General features: G+C 51.0%; 1 protein-coding gene across 6 annotated transcripts in view; it reads left to right on the top strand.

Moving 5' to 3' along the window:
• cep85 (centrosomal protein 85) overlaps positions 1-25261 on the top strand; it is a 104845-nt gene that overhangs the window by 47964 nt on the left and 31620 nt on the right. For all 6 annotated transcript variants that reach the window (XM_072501017.1, XM_072501016.1, XM_072501014.1 and 3 more), the window contains 2 exons: positions 2375-2529; positions 13018-13135. In XM_072501017.1, coding sequence (XP_072357118.1) covers positions 2375-2529; positions 13018-13135 — 273 coding nt within the window. The remainder of the gene's footprint in view (positions 1-2374; positions 2530-13017; positions 13136-25261) is intronic.

A 25261-nucleotide genomic window follows, 5' to 3' on the forward strand; every position in this document is an offset into this window, starting at 1 on the left:
TCCTGGGTCCTGCGTTGCTACGTAAGTAAAGAAGGCTTTGTAATAACCATTGTTTCAGGTTAAAACTTTAAGTTATTTTATTATTATATTTTTTCTTTTCAAAGTTGCAATCACTGTCTTTACAGAAAAGTAAAAAGATCTTGCTTCTGGCTTCTCCTGGTTGGTTGAAGGGACCTTCAGGCCCACCTTGACAATCACTTTTCTTTAGCTTTTGGTCTTCCTCAGATGTATTCGCTGTTCTGCTTGGTTGCTATGCTCTATCTTTCCCATGTACCGAGCTGTGAGAGCTGGCTCTGAACTGACTCTGCCTCCTCTTTAAATTCTGGTCTTCCTTCGATGTATTAGCTGTTTTAGCTCGGCTGCTTTGCTCTGTCCCTTTCCCATGACCGAGCTATGAGAGCTGACTCGTGTTCCTTCTCTGCTTCTCTGCCCCTTTTTCAGAGTTTATATATTTTTCTAACAGTTATTAAGTTTTTATGACTTTATTGTAAAGTAACTTTTATTTCACTTGGATTGTAAAAGGTACCTTTTAATCTAAATATTTCTGACATGACTAAATATTTATTTTGAACATGACCTTTTCTCGTAGATCTCTGATTACATTGTTTCCTTTGTGATGTTCAAAAATGCTTTGATTTCAAAGGTGGTGTGACTTTTGATTCCTGTCATTTCTATAGTTTTATTATTATCAAATTGTGTCCCCAGCTCATAATTTTGACTTTAATTTGGGTCTAATTTGTGTTCTCGTAGACACGTTGTCTCTAGCTTTCTTTAATTTACCTGATATCAGCAGAACTTTACACCTAGAATTTGTCACCTAATTCAACTGAAAACCTCATCCATTCTTTTCCAGCTGCTTACTTAACTTCAATGAAGGTGTGAAATATTGCTTTTAGCTTTATACTAAAGATTCAATTGGTGGTGAGTTTAAAAGACTTGCCTCACATTTAAACATTTGTCATCTAATTCAGCTGAACCTTATCCATTCTTTTCCATCTGCTTACCTAACTTCAAAAGGAGGTGCGAAACATTGCTTTTAGCTGTATACTAAATTTCACTGATTGTGACTTGAAAGACCTGCTTTGTTTTGTTTGTTAAGCCTGCTTGACCAAGGCTTATCTGCATTTTACAAGCCTCTCCTGGCAGCTGCTGTTAACCCTTCATGGGATTTTTCCATACATTCTCTCATGTTTCTTAAATCAGGTATTACAAGACTTCCATGTTTCAAATGACATATCTTTCCATATTTTCAATTACAAGAAGCAATGGCCTGAATCTTTAAATCAAGCAGGAAGAATCTGGAAGGCATCAGTGATGACTTGCTTTGATTGATTTGGCTGGTGGCCAGTGAATTGGCTCAAATGTCAGTGCCCTGCCTGTAGTCAGTGGTGATTGGTTCTGGTCCCACTGGCCTGTTTCTCAGTCACAAGGTTGGAGTTCATTTCATTTTCGATTCTGCAGGCTGGATGGAGAAATCGAAACTACTTTCTCCAGGTATATCCAGTTGATTCCCACCAAAAGGCCATTGAGAACCACATTTCTCCAGAAAATGCTGTGCAGGCAGAATCCAGAGTCTGATCACTCTGTGCAAAAAAGGTTGGTGTGAAGTCAGAGGCCTATGCTGGAAAAGCTGTAAGATATACTGCTGAGCTGCAAGGAAGATTACTACATGCTATAGACCAGAGACTTTAAACCACACTAATACTGTGAAGAAAGTGTACTGAAGACCTCATCATCTAGAGCAAGAATTCTTCCCGTTTGTCCTTAATCCTTATTATTTTGCCATCCCTCTGTTGTCTGTCTTGTGTGGGTGGAGGGTGGGACAGTTAAAGGGGGTAGTGGGTGAGCTCACTTGTTATCCAGTATTAATGACTGCACATGTCATCTTTATTCTTGTTATAAATGAACAATAATTGTGTTTTAACTTGCAAACCCCGTGACTGTAATTATTGGGCAGCCAAGCGGGATGGATTTCAGGTTTTTAAATAATAATTATTGGTTAACTCATTTGTGTGACTCCCAGACGTGTGGGGCTGGAATTGACCGCGCACTTGCCCAGGGTGTTGTAACAATATTGATCCTAAACTAACATTTTTGCAGTGCATTCCTTTGCCAACTGAAGGGTACCAATTCTAGCTCGGCAAGATTTTCTCTCAAAAACTGCCTCTATTAAATGAAGCACCCTATATGGCAAAGGAAGGTTCTTTATGTATGTGAAGGTGAGCGGGGAGGGCAGTGTTAGGACAGTGGCATCTGTTGGCCAGAGAGCTGGTGTGCATCCGTGCCGAAGTCAAGAGCGGGTGCATGGACTTTGAATAGAATATTGTGTCCTCCCGCCAGTGCAGATATTTAGATCAGTGATTCTGCTTTGTAGCTAAAGGATGTGGAGCTGAGATGTGAACTGCTGCAGAGTACAGTGCTGGATCTGGAGACTAAACTGGGGGAAGCTCGAGCGCGATGTCGAGAAAAGGACAGCATCCTGGAGAAGCAGAAGCAGAAAGAGATGGAGTTGGTCTCCACAGTTCATGGGTAAAGTAACCTGGCTGGCACTTTTTATGTTCTGGTCTGATTCTGTGGATTGTATTTTATCCAGAGGAACAAATCTGGGACTGAAATTCAAGTTACTTGTAAAACTGGACAATCATCCAACTCATTCTATCTGTCTCCTTCGATCTAAAATAGGAAATGCTGGCATTGTAGAATGATAGTATTTACAGTGCAGAAGGGGGCCATTCGACCCACCGAGTCTGCACCGGCCCATAGAAAGAGCACCCTGCTTAAGCCCACACTTACGCCCTATCCCAGTAGCACCACCTGGCCGTTTTGGACACTTAAGGGCAATTTAGCCTGGCCAATTCATTTAACCTGCACTCCTTTGGACTGTGGGAGGGAACCGGAGCACCCAGAGGAAACCCACGCAGACACAGAACGTGCAGACTCCACACAGACAGTGACCCAAGCCGGGAATCGAACCTGAGATCCTGGAGCTGTGAAGCAACTGTGCTAACCACTATGCTACCATGCCGCCCACCTGGAGGTCAGTCAGCTGCTGAAGCACAATGGGATAGTGTTTTGATGCCATCCCATTAAAAACCTGAATCTGTAACGTTGTCTTCCCCCTCTTCCTCCTTTTCTCCCCTTCCTCCTTTCACCCCTCCTTCTTCTTTCACCCCTCCTTCTTCTTTCCCCCTCCTTTTTCTTTCCCCCTCCTTTTTCTTTCCCCCTCCTTTTTCTTTCCCCCTCCTTTTTCTTTCCCCCTCCTTTTTCTTTCCCCCTCCTTTTTCTTTCCCCCTCCTTTTTCTTCCCCCCGCCTCCCTTTTTCCCCCCGCCTCCCTTTTTTTCCCCCCGCCTCCCTTTTTTTCCCCCGCCTCCCTTTTTTTCCCCCCGCCTCCCTTTTTTTCCCCCCGCCTCCCTTTTTTTCCCCCCGCCTCCCTTTTTTTCCCCCCGCCTCCCTTTTTTTCCCCCCGCCTCCCTTTTTTTCCCCCCGCCTCCCTTTTTTTCCCCCCGCCTCCCTTTTTTTCCCCCCGCCTCCCTTTTTTTCCCCCCGCCTCCCTTTTTTTCCCCCCGCCTCCCTTTTTTTCCCCCCGCCTCCCTTTTTTTCCCCCCGCCTCCCTTTTTTTCCCCCCGCCTCCCTTTTTTTCCCCCCGCCTCCCTTTTTTTCCCCCCGCCTCCCTTTTTTTCCCCCCGCCTCCCTTTTTTTCCCCCCGCCTCCCTTTTTTTCCCCCCGCCTCCCTTTTTTTCCCCCCGCCTCCCTTTTTTTCCCCCCGCCTCCCTTTTTTTCCCCCCGCCTCCCTTTTTTTCCCCCCGCCTCCCTTTTTTTCCCCCCGCCTCCCTTTTTTTCCCCCCGCCTCCCTTTTTTTCCCCCCGCCTCCCTTTTTTTCCCCCCGCCTCCCTTTTTTTCCCCCCGCCTCCCTTTTTTTCCCCCCGCCTCCCTTTTTTTCCCCCCGCCTCCCTTTTTTTCCCCCCGCCTCCCTTTTTTTCCCCCCGCCTCCCTTTTTTTCCCCCCGCCTCCCTTTTTTTCCCCCCGCCTCCCTTTTTTTCCCCCCGCCTCCCTTTTTTTCCCCCCGCCTCCCTTTTTTTCCCCCCGCCTCCCTTTTTTTCCCCCCGCCTCCCTTTTTTTCCCCCCGCCTCCCTTTTTTTCCCCCCGCCTCCCTTTTTTTCCCCCCGCCTCCCTTTTTTTCCCCCCGCCTCCCTTTTTTTCCCCCCGCCTCCCTTTTTTTCCCCCCGCCTCCCTTTTTTTCCCCCCGCCTCCCTTTTTTTCCCCCCGCCTCCCTTTTTTTCCCCCCGCCTCCCTTTTTTTCCCCCCGCCTCCCTTTTTTTCCCCCCGCCTCCCTTTTTTTCCCCCCGCCTCCCTTTTTTTCCCCCCGCCTCCCTTTTTTTCCCCCCGCCTCCCTTTTTTTCCCCCCGCCTCCCTTTTTTTCCCCCCGCCTCCCTTTTTTTCCCCCCGCCTCCCTTTTTTTCCCCCCGCCTCCCTTTTTTTCCCCCCGCCTCCCTTTTTTTCCCCCCGCCTCCCTTTTTTTCCCCCCGCCTCCCTTTTTTTCCCCCCGCCTCCCTTTTTTTCCCCCCGCCTCCCTTTTTTTCCCCCCGCCTCCCTTTTTTTCCCCCCGCCTCCCTTTTTTTCCCCCCGCCTCCCTTTTTTTCCCCCCGCCTCCCTTTTTTTCCCCCCGCCTCCCTTTTTTTCCCCCCGCCTCCCTTTTTTTCCCCCCGCCTCCCTTTTTTTCCCCCCGCCTCCCTTTTTTTCCCCCCGCCTCCCTTTTTTTCCCCCCGCCTCCCTTTTTTTCCCCCCGCCTCCCTTTTTTTCCCCCCGCCTCCCTTTTTTTCCCCCCGCCTCCCTTTTTTTCCCCCCGCCTCCCTTTTTTTCCCCCCGCCTCCCTTTTTTTCCCCCCGCCTCCCTTTTTTTCCCCCCGCCTCCCTTTTTTTCCCCCCGCCTCCCTTTTTTTCCCCCCGCCTCCCTTTTTTTCCCCCCGCCTCCCTTTTTTTCCCCCCGCCTCCCTTTTTTTCCCCCCGCCTCCCTTTTTTTCCCCCCGCCTCCCTTTTTTTCCCCCCGCCTCCCTTTTTTTCCCCCCGCCTCCCTTTTTTTCCCCCCGCCTCCCTTTTTTTCCCCCCGCCTCCCTTTTTTTCCCCCCGCCTCCCTTTTTTTCCCCCCGCCTCCCTTTTTTTCCCCCCGCCTCCCTTTTTTTCCCCCCGCCTCCCTTTTTTTCCCCCCGCCTCCCTTTTTTTCCCCCCGCCTCCCTTTTTTTCCCCCCGCCTCCCTTTTTTTCCCCCCGCCTCCCTTTTTTTCCCCCCGCCTCCCTTTTTTTCCCCCCGCCTCCCTTTTTTTCCCCCCGCCTCCCTTTTTTTCCCCCCGCCTCCCTTTTTTTCCCCCCGCCTCCCTTTTTTTCCCCCCGCCTCCCTTTTTTTCCCCCCGCCTCCCTTTTTTTCCCCCCGCCTCCCTTTTTTTCCCCCCGCCTCCCTTTTTTTCCCCCCGCCTCCCTTTTTTTCCCCCCGCCTCCCTTTTTTTCCCCCCGCCTCCCTTTTTTTCCCCCCGCCTCCCTTTTTTTCCCCCCGCCTCCCTTTTTTTCCCCCCGCCTCCCTTTTTTTCCCCCCGCCTCCCTTTTTTTCCCCCCGCCTCCCTTTTTTTCCCCCCGCCTCCCTTTTTTTCCCCCCGCCTCCCTTTTTTTCCCCCCGCCTCCCTTTTTTTCCCCCCGCCTCCCTTTTTTTCCCCCCGCCTCCCTTTTTTTCCCCCCGCCTCCCTTTTTTTCCCCCCGCCTCCCTTTTTTTCCCCCCGCCTCCCTTTTTTTCCCCCCGCCTCCCTTTTTTTCCCCCCGCCTCCCTTTTTTTCCCCCCGCCTCCCTTTTTTTCCCCCCGCCTCCCTTTTTTTCCCCCCGCCTCCCTTTTTTTCCCCCCGCCTCCCTTTTTTTCCCCCCGCCTCCCTTTTTTTCCCCCCGCCTCCCTTTTTTTCCCCCCGCCTCCCTTTTTTTCCCCCCGCCTCCCTTTTTTTCCCCCCGCCTCCCTTTTTTTCCCCCCGCCTCCCTTTTTTTCCCCCCGCCTCCCTTTTTTTCCCCCCGCCTCCCTTTTTTTCCCCCCGCCTCCCTTTTTTTCCCCCCGCCTCCCTTTTTTTCCCCCCGCCTCCCTTTTTTTCCCCCCGCCTCCCTTTTTTTCCCCCCGCCTCCCTTTTTTTCCCCCCGCCTCCCTTTTTTTCCCCCCGCCTCCCTTTTTTTCCCCCCGCCTCCCTTTTTTTCCCCCCGCCTCCCTTTTTTTCCCCCCGCCTCCCTTTTTTTCCCCCCGCCTCCCTTTTTTTCCCCCCGCCTCCCTTTTTTTCCCCCCGCCTCCCTTTTTTTCCCCCCGCCTCCCTTTTTTTCCCCCCGCCTCCCTTTTTTTCCCCCCGCCTCCCTTTTTTTCCCCCCGCCTCCCTTTTTTTCCCCCCGCCTCCCTTTTTTTCCCCCCGCCTCCCTTTTTTTCCCCCCGCCTCCCTTTTTTTCCCCCCGCCTCCCTTTTTTTCCCCCCGCCTCCCTTTTTTTCCCCCCGCCTCCCTTTTTTTCCCCCCGCCTCCCTTTTTTTCCCCCCGCCTCCCTTTTTTTCCCCCCGCCTCCCTTTTTTTCCCCCCGCCTCCCTTTTTTTCCCCCCGCCTCCCTTTTTTTCCCCCCGCCTCCCTTTTTTTCCCCCCGCCTCCCTTTTTTTCCCCCCGCCTCCCTTTTTTTCCCCCCGCCTCCCTTTTTTTCCCCCCGCCTCCCTTTTTTTCCCCCCGCCTCCCTTTTTTTCCCCCCGCCTCCCTTTTTTTCCCCCCGCCTCCCTTTTTTTCCCCCCGCCTCCCTTTTTTTCCCCCCGCCTCCCTTTTTTTCCCCCCGCCTCCCTTTTTTTCCCCCCGCCTCCCTTTTTTTCCCCCCGCCTCCCTTTTTTTCCCCCCGCCTCCCTTTTTTTCCCCCCGCCTCCCTTTTTTTCCCCCCGCCTCCCTTTTTTTCCCCCCGCCTCCCTTTTTTTCCCCCCGCCTCCCTTTTTTTCCCCCCGCCTCCCTTTTTTTCCCCCCGCCTCCCTTTTTTTCCCCCCGCCTCCCTTTTTTTCCCCCCGCCTCCCTTTTTTTCCCCCCGCCTCCCTTTTTTTCCCCCCGCCTCCCTTTTTTTCCCCCCGCCTCCCTTTTTTTCCCCCCGCCTCCCTTTTTTTCCCCCCGCCTCCCTTTTTTTCCCCCCGCCTCCCTTTTTTTCCCCCCGCCTCCCTTTTTTTCCCCCCGCCTCCCTTTTTTTCCCCCCGCCTCCCTTTTTTTCCCCCCGCCTCCCTTTTTTTCCCCCCGCCTCCCTTTTTTTCCCCCCGCCTCCCTTTTTTTCCCCCCGCCTCCCTTTTTTTCCCCCCGCCTCCCTTTTTTTCCCCCCGCCTCCCTTTTTTTCCCCCCGCCTCCCTTTTTTTCCCCCCGCCTCCCTTTTTTTCCCCCCGCCTCCCTTTTTTTCCCCCCGCCTCCCTTTTTTTCCCCCCGCCTCCCTTTTTTTCCCCCCGCCTCCCTTTTTTTCCCCCCGCCTCCCTTTTTTTCCCCCCGCCTCCCTTTTTTTCCCCCCGCCTCCCTTTTTTTCCCCCCGCCTCCCTTTTTTTCCCCCCGCCTCCCTTTTTTTCCCCCCGCCTCCCTTTTTTTCCCCCCGCCTCCCTTTTTTTCCCCCCGCCTCCCTTTTTTTCCCCCCGCCTCCCTTTTTTTCCCCCCGCCTCCCTTTTTTTCCCCCCGCCTCCCTTTTTTTCCCCCCGCCTCCCTTTTTTTCCCCCCGCCTCCCTTTTTTTCCCCCCGCCTCCCTTTTTTTCCCCCCGCCTCCCTTTTTTTCCCCCCGCCTCCCTTTTTTTCCCCCCGCCTCCCTTTTTTTCCCCCCGCCTCCCTTTTTTTCCCCCCGCCTCCCTTTTTTTCCCCCCGCCTCCCTTTTTTTCCCCCCGCCTCCCTTTTTTTCCCCCCGCCTCCCTTTTTTTCCCCCCGCCTCCCTTTTTTTCCCCCCGCCTCCCTTCTTTTTTCTCAGCCCCCCCGTCCTCCCCCCTTCCAGCACGGTAGCACAGTGGTTAGCACTGTCACTTCAGCGCCATGGTCCCAGGTTCGATTCCTGGCTTGGGTCACTGTCAGTGTGCAGTCTGCACGTTCTGTGTCTGTGTGGGTTTCCTCCCGGTGCTCTGGTTTCCTCCCACAAGTCCCGGAAGATGTGTTGTTAGGTGAATTGGACATTCTGAATTCTCCCTCAGTGTACCTGAACAGGTGCTGGAGTGTGGAAACTAGGGGCTTTTCACAGTAACTTCATTGCGTGTTAATATAAACCTACTTGTGACAATAAAGATTATTATTATGTTCTTCAGCCCTCCCTTCTTCTTCCACCCCGGTCTTCTTCCTGCCTCTCCTCTTTTCTCCAACCCCCCTTCTTCCTGCCTCTCTTCTTTCCTCCACCCCTCCCTTCTTCCTGCCTCTCCTCTTCCCTTCTTCTTCCACCCCCCCCCCCTTCTTCCACTCACCCTTCTTCCAGCACGGTAGCACAGTGGTTAGCACTGTCACTTCACAGCTCCAGGGTCCCAGGTACAATTCCCGACTTGGGTCACTGTCTGTGTGGAGTCTGCAGGTTCTCCCTGTGTCTGTGTGGGTTTCCTCCAGGTGCTTCCGTTTCCTCCCACGAGTCCCAAAAAACATGCTGTTAGGTGAATTGGACATTCTGAATTCTCCCTCTGTGTACCTGAACAGGCACCGGAATGTGGCGACTGGGGGCTTTTCACAGTAACTTCACTGCAGTGTTAATGTAAGCCTACTTGTGACAATAAAGATTATTATGTTCATCCAACCCCCTTCCGGGTTTTCTTCCTGGCTCTGCTCTCTCCTCCATCTCCCTTCTTCTTCCAGCCCCTTCTTCCTGCCTATCCTCTTCCACCCCCTTCTTCCTGCCTATCCTCTTCAACCCCTTCCTCCTTCAACCCCTTCCTCCTTCAACCCCCTCCTCCTTCCACCCCCCCTCCTCCTTCCACCCCCCCTCCTCCTTCCACCCCCCTCCTTCCACCCCCCCTTCTCCTTCCACCCCCCCTTCTCCTTCCACCCCCCCTTCTCCTTCCACCCCCCCTTCTCCTTCCACCCCCCTTCTCCTTCCACCCCCCTTCTCCTTCCACCCCCCTTCTCCTTCCACCCCCCCTTCTCCTTCCACCCCCCCTTCTCCTTCCACCCCCCCTTCTCCTTCCACCCCCCCTTCTCCTTCCACCCCCCCTTCTCCTTCCACCCCCCCTTCTCCTTCCACCCCCCCTTCTCCTTCCACCCCCCCTTCTCCTTCCACCCCCCCCTCGTCTCCTTCCACCCCCCTCGTCTCCTTCCACCCCCCCCTCGTCTCCTTCCACCCCCCCCTCGTCTCCTTCCACCCCCCCCTCGTCTCCTTCCACCCCCCCCTCGTCTCCTTCCACCCCCCCCTCGTCTCCTTCCACCCCCCTCGTCTCCTTCCACCCCCCCTCGTCTCCTTCCACCCCCCCTCGTCTCCTTCCACCCCCCCTCGTCTCCTTCCACCCCCCCTCGTCTCCTTCCACCCCCCCTCGTCTCCTTCCACCCCCCCTCGTCTCCTTCCACCCCCCCTCGTCTCCTTCCACCCCCCCTCGTCTCCTTCCACCCCCCCTCGTCTCCTTCCACCCCCCCTCGTCTCCTTCCACCCCCCCTCGTCTCCTTCCACCCCCCCTCGTCTCCTTCCACCCCCCCTCGTCTCCTTCCACCCCCCCTCGTCTCCTTCCACCCCCCCTCGTCTCCTTCCACCCCCCCTCATCTCCTTCCACCCCCCCCTCGTCTCCTTCCACCCCCCCCTCGTCTCCTTCCACCCCCCCTCGTCTCCTTCCACCCCCCCTCGTCTCCTTCCACCCCCCCTCGTCTCCTTCCACCCCCCCTCGTCTCCTTCCACCCCCCCTCGTCTCCTTCCACCCCCCCTCGTCTCCTTCCACCCCCCCTCGTCTCCTTCCACCCCCCCTCGTCTCCTTCCACCCCCCCTCGTCTCCTTCCACCCCCCCCTCGTCTCCTTCCACCCCCCCCTCGTCTCCTTCCACCCCCCCCTCGTCTCCTTCCACCCCCCCCTCGTCTCCTTCCACCCCCCCCTCGTCTCCTTCCACCCCCCCTCGTCTCCTTCCACCCCCCCTCGTCTCCTTCCACCCCCCCCTCGTCTCCTTCCACCCCCCCCTCGTCTCCTTCCACCCCCCCCTCGTCTCCTTCCACCCCCCCCTCTGCTCCTTCCACCCCCCCTCGTCTCCTTCCACCCCCCCTCGTCTCCTTCCACCCCCCCTCGTCTCCTTCCACCCCCCCTCGTCTCCTTCCACCCCCCCTCGTCTCCTTCCACCCCCCCTCGTCTCCTTCCACCCCCCCTCGTCTCCTTCCACCCCCCCTCGTCTCCTTCCACCCCCCCTCGTCTCCTTCCACCCCCCCCTCGTCTCCTTCCACCCCCCCCTCGTCTCCTTCCACCCCCCCCTCGTCTCCTTCCACCCCCCCCCTCGTCTCCTTCCACCCCCCCCTCGTCTCCTTCCACCCCCCCCTCGTCTCCTTCCACCCCCCCCTCGTCTCCTTCCACCCCCCCCTCGTCTCCTTCCACCCCCCCTCGTCTCCTTCCACCCCCCCTCGTCTCCTTCCACCCCCCCTCGTCTCCTTCCACCCCCCCTCGTCTCCTTCCACCCCCCCCTCGTCTCCTTCCACCCCCCCCTCGTCTCCTTCCACCCCCCCCTCGTCTCCTTCCACCCCCCCCTCGTCTCCTTCCACCCCCCCCTCGTCTCCTTCCACCCCCCCTCGTCTCCTTCCACCCCCCCTCGTCTCCTTCCACCCCCCCTCGTCTCCTTCCACCCCCCCTCGTCTCCTTCCACCCCCCCTCGTCTCCTTCCACCCCCCCTCGTCTCCTTCCACCCCCCCTCGTCTCCTTCCACCCCCCCTCGTCTCCTTCCACCCCCCCCTCGTCTCCTTCCACCCCCCCCTCGTCTCCTTCCACCCCCCCCTCGTCTCCTTCCACCCCCCCCTCGTCTCCTTCCACCCCCCCCTCGTCTCCTTCCACCCCCCCCTCGTCTCCTTCCACCCCCCCTCGTCTCCTTCCACCCCCCCCTCGTCTCCTTCCACCCCCCCCTCGTCTCCTTCCACCCCCCCCTCGTCTCCTTCCACCCCCCCCTCTGCTCCTTCCACCCCCCCTCGTCTCCTTCCACCCCCCCTCGTCTCCTTCCACCCCCCCTCGTCTCCTTCCACCCCCCCTCGTCTCCTTCCACCCCCCCTCGTCTCCTTCCACCCCCCCTCGTCTCCTTCCACCCCCCCTCGTCTCCTTCCACCCCCCCTCGTCTCCTTCCACCCCCCCTCGTCTCCTTCCACCCCCCCCTCGTCTCCTTCCACCCCCCCCTCGTCTCCTTCCACCCCCCCCTCGTCTCCTTCCACCCCCCCCCTCGTCTCCTTCCACCCCCCCCTCGTCTCCTTCCACCCCCCCCTCGTCTCCTTCCACCCCCCCCTCGTCTCCTTCCACCCCCCCCTCGTCTCCTTCCACCCCCCCCTCGTCTCCTTCCACCCCCCCTCGTCTCCTTCCACCCCCCCTCGTCTCCTTCCACCCCCCCTCGTCTCCTTCCACCCCCCCTCGTCTCCTTCCACCCCCCCCTCGTCTCCTTCCACCCCCCCCTCGTCTCCTTCCACCCCCCCCTCGTCTCCTTCCACCCCCCCCTCGTCTCCTTCCACCCCCCCCTCGTCTCCTTCCACCCCCCCCTCGTCTCCTTCCACCCCCCCCTCGTCTCCTTCCACCCCCCCCTCGTCTCCTTCCACCCCCCCCTCGTCTCCTTCCACCCCCCCCTCGTCTCCTTCCACCCCCCCCTCGTCTCCTTCCACCCCCCCCTCGTCTCCTTCCACCCCCCCCCTCGTCTCCTTCCACCCCCCCCCCTCGTCTCCTTCCACCCCCCCCTCGTCTCCTTCCACCACCCCCCTCGTCTCCTTCCACCCCCCCCCCTCGTCTCTGTCTCTCTCCTCGTCTCTGTCTCTCTCCTCGTCTCTGTCTCTCTCCTCGTCTCTGTCTCTCTCCTCGTCTCTGTCTCTCTCCTCGTCTCTGTCTCTCTCCTCGTCTCTGTCTCTCTCCTCGTCTCTGTCTCTCTCCTCGTCTCTGTCTCTCTCCTCGTCTCTGTCTCTCTCCTCGTCTCTGTCTCTCTCCTCGTCTCTGTCTCTCTCCTCGTCTCTGTCTCTCTCCTCGTCTCTGTCTCTCTCCTCGTCTCTGTCTCTCTCCTCGTCTCTGTCTCTCTCCTCGTCTCTGTCTCTCTCCTCGTCTCTGTCTCTCTCCTCGTCTCTGTCTCTCTCCTCGTCTCTGTCTCTCTCCTCGTCTCTGTCTCTCTCCTCGTCTCTGTCTCTCTCCTCGTCTCTGTCTCTCTCCTCGTCTCTGTCTCTCTCCTCGTCTCTGTCTCTCTCCTCGTCTCTGTCTCTCTCCTCGTCTCTGTCTCTCTCCTCGTCTCTGTCTCTCTCCTCGTCTCTGTCTCTCTCCTCGTCTCTGTCTCTCTCCTCGTCTCTGTCTCTCTCCTCGTCTCTGTCTCTCTCCTCGTCTCTGTCTCTCTCCTCGTCTCTGTCTCTCTCCTCGTCTCTGTCTCTCTCCTCGTCTCTGTCTCTCTCCTCGTCTCTGTCTCTCTCCTCGTCTCTGTCTCTCTCCTCGTCTCCTTCCACCACTCCTTCCACCACTACCCACAACGCTCTTCTCTTTCTGCCAATCTCTTCTCCTATCATAGCCATTTGATTTATTCTAATAAAACTCAAGGATTATCCAGGCTAGACAGGATTGTATGACTGCTGCATGTGTCCATCTCTGGTAGCCATGTGCCACTGTTGAACCTGTCTATCTAAAAGGTATCACTGATGCACTTTAATATGCACAAGATCTGAATATTTGAGGAACGTGACCAAGTCCTGGACTGACTCCTATTCTTTAACAGTTGATGCTTTCCTGAAATTGGGCAGTGTGATTTCACGCATTGCTGCCTCTTTTCTTCAGCCTACAGGAGAAAGTTGCAAAGTGTCTGGAGGATGGTGTACGGTTACCAATCATGGACATCGAGAAACTGACTGCCTCTTTTCTTCAGCCTACAGGAGAAAGTTGCAAAGTGTCTGGAGGATGGTGTACGGTTACCAATCATGGACATCGAGAAACTGAAGTCTGAGAGCACCAACCTCAAGGGAGATTATGACCGAGCCATGAAGGTGAGCACTTGCATTTCAGGACAAATGTCTGTTGTTGGGGCAAATGATAATTGTTTAGAAATTTGCACCACTGCACAAAGTGCGATTTGATATTGCAGTACATCAAATCATTTGCACTAACTATAGACCTGTAGAAACTGCAAAGAAGAACATCTGTGGGAAACCAGTTACCAAAGCCGCAGATATGTAATATTCCCTAAAGTTGTGACTAATTTTATTTGCTATGGTTGCTGAATTTTTATCAGTGTTTCAGGGAACATATTCTGTCTGCTTTTCGTTAAACAGAAAGACTGAACTATAATACTGGCAGCGATTGCTGTTCCTTGCAATCAAACTAAATCGAAGTCTTGTTTTAGTTGTGGGATTTTGGATATTTGTTGGTCCTTTCAAAAATCTTTTTTATAATTGAGGAATGTAAACAGTGACTATTTCTGATGTTGCCTTTTTGTACCAGTAAGTCTGCAGCCTGGAGAAGAGTCTCATCTTTCTACTTTGTCAAGAACTCAGGCAATAAAAGGTCCCATAATTGGGCTTGGTGTGATTGGCAAGAATTCTATTCTGTGCAAAATCATGTGAGCATAATACTGAGGTGTTCTGCTTCATATCTAAATACAGTGAAAGGTCTCATGAGCCAGATGATCTGTTTGTTAGCAATAAATTCAACACTGCACAAATGGAAATTGTGTAACAGGCTTGCTGATTGGGCTAGTAGAGCTACTTTGCCCACATCTTTTTGCTAAAATTGTTGAAAAAAATGTCATCTACTGCTAGGATGTACTTCTGATTTGTCTTGATGACCTTTAACAATATTGAGCAGTCTTGGCATTTGCTCCTTTTGCTGTGTTTTACTATTCGATTAGCATATATAAAAGTAGAACAACATGAGTCTCATTTGGAACTGGAACAGAAGTTTCAACAGAGAAATTTGTTTTTTATTACTTTATCAGAGTCACAAAGCCAGAGCTCAGTGTGGACAGTGGCAAATCCCTAATCCAGGTCCTTGCCTGCTCCAAAAACTAATTCAAATTGAATCCAATTCATGGTCCCCACAAGAGAGACATACCCGATGCAGGCATTACACCTGACCTCACACTCATCTTAGCCAAAAGGCCGAGCCCTTCTGGGAAATATTAATTTTGAAACTTCAGGCGCTCTTGTGGCCTTTTGTTATTTATTATTTGTTTTGTATTGATCCATGATGGGTATGCAAGATCTACAATCTTGTTCTTAGAAATTTAGAAAATGTATGGCACAGAGGAGGCCATTCAGTCCATTGTGTTGTTACAGTCGAAAAGAGTTTTGGCCGAATCTCACTTTCCAAATTGGTCGATAGCCCAAAGGGTAACAGTTCAATTGCATCTCCAAATATTTTAAAATATTTCTGCCTCCCTCTCGGGCAGAGTTCCAGACCCCATCACGCACTCGACTCCCCTGTAATCCTTTTGCCAATTACTTTAAATTTATGCTTGTTGATTATTTGCCTCTCTGCCAAGGGAACTATTCTTTCTAAACCCCTCGTCATTCTATACTTCACAATTCAATCTTCCCTCCGTCTCCTCCGATTCATAGAAAACAACACCAACCTTTTTTTAAAAAAATATATATATTTATTAAAGTTTTTAAACACAATTTTTCTCCCTTACAAACAATAACCCCCACCCCCCCGGGTAACAAAAAAAAAAAAAAAAAAAAAAAAAATTCCCTCACCTGTCGCCTCACAAAAGCCCTCACCTGCATAGTAACTCAAACTTCTCCTCCAGTGCCCCTAGGCTCGCAAACGTTCCGTCAATGAACAGGTCTCCCATTCTTCTGATCCCCGCCCGATGCCAGCTCTGGAACCCCCCGTCCATCTTCCCCTGGACAAACCAATGGTTACCCCTGATCGGGGACCACACCGATGCTCCCATTGCACCCCTGTGCCGTCTCCACTGGCCCCAGATCCTTAGCGTTGCCGCCACCACCGGGCTCGTGGTATACTTTGTCGGCGAGAGCGGCAGCGGTGCCGTCACCAACGCCCCCAGGCTCGTTCCTTTGCAGGACGCCATCTCCATCCTCTTCCATGCCGCCCCCTCTCCCTCCATAACCCACTTGCGGATCATCGACACATTTGCTGCCCAGTAGTAGCTCCCCAGGTTTGGCAGTGCCAACCCTCCTCTGTCCCTACTGCGTTCCAGGAACCCTCTCCTTACCCTCGGGGTCTTATTCGCCCACACAAACCCCATAATACTCCTGCCTACTCTCTTTTTAAAAAAAAAAAGTCTTAGTCATCACGATGGGAAGGCACTGAAACACAAACAAAAACCTCGGAAGGACCACCATTTTGACCGATTGCACTCTACCCGCCAGCGAGAGAGGTAGCATGTCCCATCTTTTAAAATCCTCCTCCATTTGCTCCACCAACCTCGTCAGATTCAGTTTATGTAGGGCCCACCAACTCCTGGCTATCTGGATCCCCAGATACCGAAAGCTCCCCTCCGCCCTCCTGAGCGGTAGGTCCCCTATCCCTCTTTCTTGGTCCCCTGCCTGTAATACAAAGAGCTCACTCTTCCCTACATTGAGCTTATAGCCCGAAAACTCCCCAAACTCCCTTAGAGTCTGCATGACCTCCACCATCCCCTCCATTGGATCCGCCACGTACAGCAACAGGTCATCCGCATATAGCGACACCCGATGCTCTTCTCCCCCTCGGACCACCCCCCTCCATTTATTAGACTCCCTCAATGACATGGCCAATGGTTCGATCGCCAATGCGAACAACAGGGGGGACAGGGGGCACCCCTGCCTCGTCCCTCGGTACAGTCGAAAGTACTCTGACCTCCGCTGGTTCGTCACTACACTCGCCACCGGGGCTCTGTAAAGGAGCTTAACCCAACTGATAAACCCTCCCCCGAACCCAAACCTACGCAGCACCTCCCAGAGGTACTCCCACTCTACTCGATCAAAGGCCTTCTCCGCGTCCATAGCTGGCACTATCTCCGCTTCTCCCTCCACCGATGGCATCATTATCACGTTTAAGAGCCGCCGCACATTGGTGTTTAGCTGCCTACCCTTTACAAATCCTGTCTGGTCCTCGTGAATCACCCCCAGGACACAGTCCTCGATCCTCGTGGCCAGCACTTTTGCCAGCAACTTTGCATCCACATTAAGGGGCGAGATCGGCCTGTACGATCCACATTGCAGTGGGTCCTTGTCCCGCTTTAGGATCAAATAAATTGTCGCTTCTGACATTGTCGGAGGTAGGGTCCCCTCCTCTCTTGCCTCATTAAAGGTCCTCACTAGTAGTGGGGCCAACAGGTCTACGTACTTCCTGAAGAACTCCACCGGGAACCCATCCGGTCCCGGGGCCTTCCCCGCCTGCATGCTCCCCAAACCCTTGCTCGGCACCTCCAACCCAATTGGTGCCCCCAGACCAGCCACCTCTTGCTCCTCCACCCTCTGGAATCTCAGTTGGTCTAGGAATCGTCTCATACCCTCTTCCCCCGCTGGGGGCTGAGATTTGTACAGCTCTTCATAGAAGGCTTTAAATACCTTGTTTATTTTCGTCGCACACCAAACCGTGGCTCCCCTTCCATCTTTGACTCCCCCTATTTCCCTTGCTGCCATCCTTTTACGGAGCTGGTGTGCCAGCATCCGACTAGCCTTTTCCCCATACTCATGGGTCGCCCCCTGCGCTTTCCTTTTCCTGTGGTCAACAGGTCAAACTCCGTCTGGAGCCGTCGTCTTTCCCCAAGTAATCTTTCCTCCGGGGCCTCTGCGTATCTCCCCCACTAACCTTTCCCTTTCCATGCCCTCTGTCTTCTCCCTATGAGCTCTAATGGAGATTAGCTCTCCCCTGACCACCGCCTTCAACGCCTCCCATACCGCCCCTACCCGCACCTCCCCGTTGTCGTTGGCCTCCAAGTACCTTTTGATACACCCCCTCACCTTCCCACACACCACCTCGTCCGCCAGCTGTCCCACATCCAGCCGCCACAGCGGGCGTTGGTCCCTCTCCTCTCCCAGCTCCAGTTCCACCCAGTGCGGGGCATGGTCCGAAACGGCTATGGCCGAATACTCTGTCCCCTCCACCCTCTGGATGAGCGCCCTGCCCAGAACACACAAATCTATCCGGAAGTAGGCTTTCTGTACATGGGAAAAGAAAGAAAATTCCCTGGCCTGCGGCCTTGCAAACCGCCATGGGTCCACTTCCCCCATCTGATCCATAAACCCCCTAAGTACCTTGGCCGCCGCCGGCCTCTTTCCAGTCCTTGATTTGGAGCGGTCCAGTGCTGGATCCAACACTGTATTGAAGTCCCCTCCCATTATCAGGCCTCCTTTCTCCAGGTCTGGATTGCGCCCCAACATGCGCTTCATGAATCCTGCATCATCCCAGTTCGGGGTATATACGTTTACCAACACCACCCACGTCCCCTGCAGCCTACCGCTCACCATTACATATCGCCCTCCATTGTCCACCTCAATAGTCTTGGCCTCAAATGACACCCGCTTTCCCACTAATATTGCCACCCCTCTATTCTTCGCGTCCAGTCCCGAAACAACACCAACCTAACCAAACTTTCTTGAGAGTTAGAAGTTTCCAGTAATTCTCTCGTGTGGCCACATCCTTCCTGTACTGTAGTTACTTGAATTATATGCAGTACTCCAGCTTTGGCCGAGCTAGCGTTTTATACAGCTCTGGCATAACTTCCCTGCTCTTGTATTCTATACCTTGGCTAATGAAAGAAAATAATATCTAAAAAATAGGAGAAAGGCTAGGTCATGCTGACCTTCAATAAGATCATGACTGATTTATTGTGGCCTAACTTCACTTACTTTCTGTCCTCCACCCTCGACAGATCTCCCTTCTAGATCCAAAATCTGTGAACTCAGCCTTTGCTGTACTCAATAACCCACTGCCTGCCTTGGAAGAGAATTCCAAGAACTAAATGACCTTCTGAAAGAAGTTCCTTTTCATCCAGTCTTAAAAGTGGGAAACCCCTTATTTTTAAACGTGTCCATTTCACTTCACCCCTCTACCCTTCCACCCCCATACCACTTCCCTTTTAAAAACTATTATGGATTCCGCTTTAATTATTGTTCCCTGTGGGGCATACCATGCATATCTTGACATACCACTGTGGAAAATGATTAAGCACATTTTTTTGCTATTGTGTTCTGTTGATAGATTTTTGCTCTCTAATTACTGACGCTGACCATTGGATTTAGTCTATTAAGCACCCCTCAGTATTTTGAATATTCGCCACTTTGTTTCCTGGCCACGTCATTGATCCTAAATTATCATACCTAAAACTGGCATTGTATTCCTTCTGCAGCCTAACCAATTATTTATTAGGTTTAACATTCTTGTTATACTCGTGTCATCTGCTATTGGCTTGCCTCCATCCTTGTAGGGTGATGGATGTGCAACAAATCAAATCCTTTGGGGTGAGGGTCACTTCATATAGTGCACTTCTGATGGTTGAGGAGACCAATGCAGGTCTGCTGGAAATATCGAATATGAAGTGTTCAACAGGTGTTGAGTTGTTTGGGTGTTACCTGTTGCAAAGACCCTGTAGCTGCTGATTATCAAGCCACTCTTGGCACATGTCACTATTTTTCTGTTATCAGACAGTGCCTCCCAGGTGCAAAAGTTGATGTTTAGGGCCTTCACTTCATGCTTGCAAGAAACTTCAGAGAGTCGTGAACACAGCCCAGTCCATCCCACAAACCTGCCTCCCATCCATTGACTTCATTTACACCTCCTGCTGCCTGGGGAAAGCGGACAGCATAATCAAAGACCCCTCCCACCCGGCTTACTCACTCTTCCAACTTCTTCCAAGGGGAAGGAGATACAGAAGTCTGAGAACACGCACAAACAGATTCAAAAACCGCTTTATCCCTGCTGTTACAAGACTCCTAAAAGACCCTCTTATGGACTGACCTGATTAATACTACACTCCTGTATGCTTCACCCGATGTCTGTGTATTTACATTGTGTACCTTGTGTTGCCCTATTATGTATTTTCTTTTTCTTTTCTTTTTTCATGTACTTAATGATCTCTGCTCGCAGAAAAATACTATTCACAGTACCTCGGTACACATGACAATAAACAAATCCAATCCAATCCTTTACGTAGAGCTTTGCGCATCACACTGGCTGTGTAGCTTTGGCTACCTCACAGAAGATCCTTAAATATCCGACAGTCTTTTGTTCTGGAAATGTGCCTCAGCCAACAAAGTTGTTTGAGTGCGAACATAGCTGGAGCTTTGCAGTTGAGAGGTTAGCCACATTGGTGATTTTGTCCTTCCATGAGATGCCCATAATGTGCTGCAAACAGCTAGAAACATAGAAAATAGAAGCAGGAGGAGGCTATTCGGCCCGTCGAGCCTGCTCCACCATTCGTTATGGTCATGGCTGATCATCAAACTCAATAGCTTAATCCCATATCCTTTGATCTGCTTTGCCCCAAGTGCTATATCTAACTGCTTCTTGAAAGCATCGAATGTTTTGGCCTCAACCGCTTCTATGGTAACTTTCTGAACTCCAGTGAATACAATCCTAACTTACTTGATCTCTCCATCGATCCAGCCATCCCAGGAATCAGTCTGGTAAACTTGCGCTGCACTCTCTCAATAGCAAGAACATCCTTCCTCTCATAAGGATTAGATGGAAATTGTTGAGCTTCTTGATAACCAAGTTGTCCATGTTCCACAGCGACAAACGAGGTGTTGAGAGCACAGACTTTATACATATGCATTTTGGTTTTAAGAATCGGCTTGATGTTGTTCCATGCTTTTTGTGAGTCTGCCAAAGGTGTTAGCTGCTTTCCCTACGAACAAGCACGAGAAGCAGGGGTAGGCCATCTGACCCCTCTAGTCTGCTCTGCCATTCAATAAGATCATGGCTGATCTTTTTGTGGACTCCGCTCCACTTACCCACCCGCTCACTGTAACCTTTTTTTTCCTTCACTGTTCAAAAATGTATCTACCTTTGCCTTAAAAACATTTAACGAGGTAGCCTCAACTGCTTCACTGGGCAGGGAACGCCACAGATTCACGACCCTTTGGGTGAAGAAGTTCCTCCTCAACTCCGTCCTAAATCTGCTCCCCCTTATTTTGAGGCTAGTTCTAGTTTCCCCCGCCAGTGGAAACTACCTCCCTGTTTCTATCTTGACTATTCCCTTCATAATTTTATACGTTTCTATAAGACCCCACCTCGCTCTTCTCCATTCCAATGAGTATAGTCCCAGTCTACTTAGTCTCTCCTCATAAGCTAGTCCTCTCAACTCTGCAATCAACCGAGTGAATCGCCTCTCGCACTTTCCAGTGCCAGTACATCCTTTCTCAAGTAAGGAGACCAAAACTGTACACCATACTCCAGGTGTGTCCTCACCTGCACCCAATACATTTGCAACATAACCTCAACGAAGGACAAAATTCCATTTGCCACCTTAATTAGTTGCTGCACCTGCAAACTAACTTTTTGCGATTCATGCACAAGGACACCCAGGTCCCTCTGCACAGCAGGATGCTGCAATTTTTTACCATTTAAATAGTAGTCCATTTTGCTGTTATTCCTACCAAAATGGATGACCTCACATTTATCACTGAATTCCATCTGCCAGACCCTTGCCCTCCCACTTAAACTATGTATATTCTTCTGCACACTTGGCTCCATCACTCATCTTATAATAATAATCTTATAATAATCTTTATTGCCACAAGTAGGTTCAAATTAACACTGTAATGAAGCTACTGGGAAAAGCCCTTAGTTACCATATTCCGGCACCTGTTCAGTTAAACATCGAGAATTCAGAATGTCCAAAATACCTAACAGCACTTCTTTTGGGACTTGTGGGAGGAAACTGGAGCACCCGGAGGAAACACACACACACACACACACACACACACACACACACACACACACACACACACACACTCCTCTCTCTCTCTCTCTCTCTCACACACTCTCTCACACTCTCTCTCTCACACTCTCTCTCTCACACTCTCTCTCTCCACTCTCTCTCTCACACTCTCTCTCTCTCACTCTCTATCTCTCTCACACTCTCTCTCTCTCACACTCTCTCTCTCACACTCTCTCTCACACTCTCTCTCTCACACTCTCTCTCTCACACTCTCTCTCTCACACTCTCTCTCTCACACTCTCTCTCTCACACCGGAGAAAGTGCAGTCTCCGCACAGACAGTGACCCAAGCCAAGAATCGAACCTGGGACCCCGGTGCTGTGAAGCAACAGTGCTAGCCACTGTGCTACCATGCCACCCTTTGTGTCATCTGCAAACTTTTTTAACACATGGTCCCCAACTCCAGATCACCTGGTCCCCAACTCCAGATCACTTATGTAAATTGTAAACAATTGCAGACCCAACACTGATCCCTGAGGCACACCACTAGCCACTGATTGCCAACCAGAAAACACCCATTTATCCCATTCTTTGCTTTCTGTCAGTTAACCAATCCTCTATCCATGCTAATACATTACCTGTAACGCCATGCACCTTTATCTTATGCAGCAGCCTTTTGTGCAACCCTTTTGTAGAATGCCTTCTGGAAATCCAGATACGCCACATCCACCAGTTCCCCGTTGTCCACCGTTCTCGGAATGTCCTCAAAGAATTCCACTAAATTAGTCAAACATAACTTGCATTTCATGAACCCATGCTGTGTCTGACCAATGGGACAATTTCTAACCAGATGTCTCGCTGTTTCTTCCTTAATGATAGATTCAAACAATTTCCCCACTCCAGAAGTTAAGCTAACTGGCCTGTAGTTACCTGCCTTTTGGCTGCCTCCTTTTTTTTTAAACAGTGGTGTCACATTTGCTGTTTTCCAATCTGCCGAACCCACCCCAGAGTCCAGCGAAATTTGGTAAATTACCATGAGCGCACTTGCTATTTCCCCGCCTCCTCTTTTAGTACCTTGGGATGTATTCCATCAGGGTAAAGAGAATTGTCTATCTTTAGCCCCATTAGCTTGCCCAACACTACATCCTTAGTGATAATAGTTTCTAGGTCCTCACCCTCACCTGCCATAGCCTTCTTGCCAACAATTATTGGCACATTATTTGTGTCTTCCACCGTGAAGACCGACACAAAGTACTGTTCAATATCTCACCCATTTCCCATTATTAAATTCCCCTTCTCGTCCTCTAAAGGACCAATGTTTACAGTAGCTACACATTTTCGTTTTATACACTTGTAGAAACATTTGCCATCTGTTTTTATATTCTGAACTAGTTTACTCTCATAATCTATCTTTTCGTTATAGCTTTTTTTGTGGCTTTCTGTTTCCCAATCCTCTAGCTTCCCACTAATCTTTGCCACTTTGTATGCCTTTTCTTTCAATTTGATACCCTCCTTTATCTCCTCAGATATCCATGGCTGATTATCCTTTTTCCTACAGTCCTTCCTTTTTACAATCCTTCCTTTTTACTGGTATATACTTTCTCTGAGCACTGGAAAAATCTCTTTGAAAGTCCTCCACTGTACCTCAATTGTTCCACCACAAAGTCTTTGCTCCCAATCTATGCTAGCCAACTCCTCCCTCATCCCATTATTGTCTCCTTTGTTTCAACACAAGTCACTGGTATTGGATTTTGCCGTCTCACACTCTTATCTTATTTTAAATTCAACCATACTGTGATCATTCCTTTCCGAGAGGATCCCTATCTATGAGATCGTTAATTATTCCTGTCTCATTACACAGGATCAGATCTAAGATTGCTTGCTCCATCGTAAGTTCCATTGCATGCTTTTTGAGGAAACTATCGCCGATACATTCTATGAACTCCTCAAGGCTGCCCTGACCAACCTGGTTTGACCAATCGACATTTAGATTAAAGTCCCCCATGATAATTGGCGTATTACTTTTCATGCATCAGTTATTTCTTTACTTATTTGCCGTCCCACGGTGATGTTATTATTTGGTGGCCTATAGACTATGCCTATCGGTGACCTTTTCTCCTTACTATTTCTAATTTCCACCCAAATGGATTCAATCGTTTTCTCCAGAGAACCTATATTATCTCTCACTACTGTCCTAATGTCATTCTTAAATATCAGTGCTACACCACTTCCCTTGCCTCCTATCAGGCCTTCCGAATAGCCTGATACGCCTGAATATTTAACTCCCAGTCGTGACCATCCTGAAACCATGTCTCTAATGGCCACTAAATCACAGTCACTTGCGATGATTTGTGCCGTCAACTCATTTACCTTGTTTCAAATGCTATGAGCATGTAGGTAAAGTGCATTTATGCTAATTTTAATACTTTCTTTTTGAATTCTAACGCCTCCATTAATAACATCTCCTGAGATCTTCCCTTTATCTTTTTTCATAACTTTTGATGTAGTTGAACCTACCTTCCCACGTGCTAACCTGCTGCTTTGCTTCCCATTAACCATTTCACTTCCTGTAGTGTTCCTCCCCCACTTGCTAGTTTAAAATCCTTAAGATCACCCTATTTATTCTTTTCGCTAGAACACTGGTCCCAGATCAGTTAAGATGGAGACCGTCCCGAAGGTACAGGTCCCTCCTGCTCCAATACTGATGCCAATGGCCCATGAAATGAAACCCCCTCCTTCCCGAACCACTCCTTTAGCCATGTGTTTACTTGCCTAATTTTCTCATCCCTATGCCAATTCGCATGTGTCAACCTACATGTGCGAGGTTGGATTTTCCATTCCCATGAAGATGGGACAACGAAACTGGCTGAACTTTGCATCTGATATGCGGAGTGGCTTCTCCTGTGAACCTGATTGGAGTGAAATCGTGAGGACCAAGCAGGCTCACTTTGCATTTAAAGGTAAGCGAACATGGCATGTGTCACGGATGCTTGGCTGGCATGGGTTGCCAAGTTCAGCCGGTTTGGTCGCCCCCAATTCCTGCATAACCAGGAATTCTCCGGCAGATCGCCGAACGCGATTTCGGCGTCGGCGATCGGAGGATCCTGCCCATCATTCTTCTGCCGAAGGTGAAATGACATAGACATAGAACATACAGTGCAGACTTGATGTGTGTTTTGATGGTCATTGGCCATCGAATGCAGCGGGCAGTGTCCAATTCTAATACTCTAAATTTGTAACTTGACTCGGTCGCCCTTTTGCTTATAGTCTCATTGTGTTGAAATTAAGACTCGCTCTTAACTCATTTTTGCCAGGACATCCAAGCAGTGAACTAGTTTGTTCTCATGATTTTCAGGTTTTGACCAGGTAGTTTTCAGATACCTTTTGGCAAAATGACAGCTACCTCTCCCTGGCTTGTTTGATCTTAGCTTTCAAATAATTGAAGTATGATCATCATTAGACTGACCAACTAGAAACTACCAACAAGCTTTAAGCAACAAAAAAAAACTGACTGCAAAATGTTTTTTTAACTTGCAAAGTTATGCTCAACCATTTTGTGAACTGATTAATACTGAGACTAGGCACAGCAACCATTTCAAAATAGCTGAGATTAAAATGGGGGTAATGTCAGAACAGCTGCAGCAGTCTAGGTGGAGCTTTTATCTTGTTCCTTTTCAAGTTCAAGTTGGTATAAAGTAAATCAGAAAAGGAGATGTCCTAGAGATTATTCAGTACACCGCCACCCTCACACTTGTCAGCAGACCTGTGATTACCTTTGTTCCTTGGGAATTGGATTCAATTGTTTCCATTGTGATAACAGTAATAGTCTTTTGATCTTGCTGAAAAATAGGACAAGGAGCAAACCTTGTCTGTCTCGTCTTGCATGTCCTTGCAAACAAATTTGCAATGTGGGAAACCAAAAGAGTTTCACATACTGTATTTACAGAGTAATGCGCCACAGCACTTGCTGCTTCAGTTCAGACATTTCATCTATTACAATCAGAAAAATGACTTAAACGGTGGGAATTTTTACTGATCTGCACACCTATTAAGTTAAAACAAAAACCCCACCTCTCTTGATAGTGGAGATAGCGGAATAGGCACTGACCAAGGTCTAGCGACTTAAATGGAACAGAGAACTTGGTAGAAAAGATGGGTGGGGTGGGCTTTGAGTAGATTTTGGTGGTGGAGAGAAGAGAAAAAAGGAGAGGCTTGAAGAGAGCTCTAGGACCTTTCTTCCGCCCTTTCGGTATATTTAACCTTTTCCAAACGCAGGAATTCTA

This window comes from Scyliorhinus torazame, chromosome 1 (assembly GCF_047496885.1).
Source record: "Scyliorhinus torazame isolate Kashiwa2021f chromosome 1, sScyTor2.1, whole genome shotgun sequence".
Lineage (NCBI taxonomy): Eukaryota > Metazoa > Chordata > Chondrichthyes > Carcharhiniformes > Scyliorhinidae > Scyliorhinus > Scyliorhinus torazame.